The 1,905-nt window shown below is 47.7% G+C and overlaps 1 protein-coding gene across 1 annotated transcript; it reads right to left on the bottom strand.

Annotated features, from left to right (window-relative positions):
* Window positions 1-222: 222 nt before the first annotated feature.
* On the bottom strand, window positions 223-1,079 carry Pmar_PMAR025621 (hypothetical protein; the record flags this gene model as incomplete). The annotated part of the gene is made up of 5 exons (XM_002783442.1): window positions 223-368; window positions 505-727; window positions 773-869; window positions 910-987; window positions 1,039-1,079. The coding sequence occupies 5 exons, from the start codon at window positions 1,077-1,079 to the stop codon at window positions 223-225; spliced, it is 585 nt and encodes a 194-aa protein (XP_002783488.1).
* Window positions 1,080-1,905: the final 826 nt, after the last annotated feature.

Below are 1,905 nucleotides of genomic sequence, written 5' to 3'. Positions count from 1 at the left end.
ACACGAAGCCTTCGTAGACTGGGACTACGTGGGTTACACCATCACCCGAGTCGACGACCATGCCGATCCGCTGGCCCTAGGGGGAGGGGGTACTTCATAAGAGTGTGTTCGAATGCACTTACAGTTGCTAGGAGGGACAAGACGGCCTGAACTGAGACGTTGACGCACTCGAAAGAATATCTTAGGTTCAATCGTGGTGCACACGGATGAAAAGATACCACTTTACCGTTCGAACATCTCAGTAAGGATCCTCTCTCGATTTTGGGTAGGGTTACACGCGGCTTCCGTTTGGACAATTTTCCGACCCTTCAACTCCTCCAACCACTCCTCGGCATCCTCACCAACACACATAGGAACCGGCCTGCCCTCTGAGCACACACTCCTACTACGCTCAATCGCAAACCTTCATATACATTGGGAATAACAATATTACTAATAATGTTATATATATCTATAAATGCCATTTTTACATTATTATACTATACTTAGATTGAATATTACTACCCTCCAGCTTCATCCGCTTCGATGATGATGCCCGTCGGTGTCCTCCCTGGACGAGCTCTTTGAAAGCGTAGTCCCACACTAGGATCATGTCATCCCAGTCGGTGACAATACCGTTAATAAGAGGGTAATTGGCATTAACCCCAGATTGATCAGCTGCAGCCAAGGCCTCGTAGCCGACCAAAGTTGAGCCTCGGAAGGCCGTGGAAGCCGAGGAGGCTGAGGGCTGAGGGACCAGCGACGTCACCTCCCTCTTGAGCGGAGGACTCACTGAGTGGTTCAACTGCCGCTTCCGAGTAGTGGTGTTGGTGGTGTTGAAGTTCTCCTCATCGTCACTCTCCTCAGCATCGAAGAACAGTCCGTCGATTCTGAGGAGAACTACTCGAGGGGGTAGGAGGGTGATCGTACCCCAAAGTGCGCCGAGCTACAGCAGCGGGTAGCTGGGCACTGGGGGTCTCGGAAGTGCATAAGCCGCATTTGATCATACTGGGAAAGGAGACCTCATCATATGTCGTATCTCACCCTAGAAGGCCTCACCTTGATCCGGTATCGCAGACGATCGGTGGTAGATTGGACATCGTATAACAGGGAGGGAGAATATTCTAACCTACTGTAGGATAAAACGCCTTTAATAGTAGTTGTAGTGTTGATCGCTTTAGTGGAGTACCACTACTACTCATAGACAGGTTGATACACTACGTAATGATACTACCCACATATAATAGTCATATATCAGAGTTTCACGTGAAGTGACGCGATATTCGCGGTGATATGCAGTAGTCGTTTTTCATATCACTAGGGTGAAATTCCATTAATAGTGATAATAGTATTATCACCGTTATATCATCCTATGGAACCTTGCGACGTGCTCGATAAATCCCTCATGAGCTGTTCAAAGACACTTTCCCCAGGCTTGAATTGACGGCGTTAAAACTCGTGATCCTGACAGCAGCAGCAGCGGCCTTAGGAACATCCCCTGACTTCTGCGTCACTGGGCAATACGTGCTCCACTTTAGTAATGATGATAAAGTAGCAAGATATTGTTACCAAGGAGGAGGTTTGTGAGCAATCGGGGGCGGGTTGCACACACCTTCCCAACACCCTGGAGTAGATATCACATGACGTATAACTCGATCTTTGGAGCACTCTTAGAACTCAGGAGAGTTGTTGCACGCATGCACGGGTTGAGGAAATCCTCGAGTGAGCAAGATTTCCACGACTTTGTGCATACAGAGTCTGTAGTGTTCCCCAACAATATTTTTTCATGAGGTTAAACAGGTTTGAAGAACTTGTTGGAGGATCTTCTTCCCAGCGATATGACTTTGGTAGTAGCAGTTTGTAGCACAGAAATATCCTCAACAGTTATTGAATATAGATGGTAGTAGTATCCCTCGAAGACGTCGG

The sequence above is a fragment of the Perkinsus marinus genome (assembly GCF_000006405.1).
Source record: "Perkinsus marinus ATCC 50983 genomic scaffold scf_1104296937002, whole genome shotgun sequence".
Lineage (NCBI taxonomy): Eukaryota > Perkinsozoa > Perkinsida > Perkinsidae > Perkinsus > Perkinsus marinus.
Note: the sequence above shows the minus strand (reverse complement) of the source record. Positions and strands in the feature narration are given on the sequence as shown.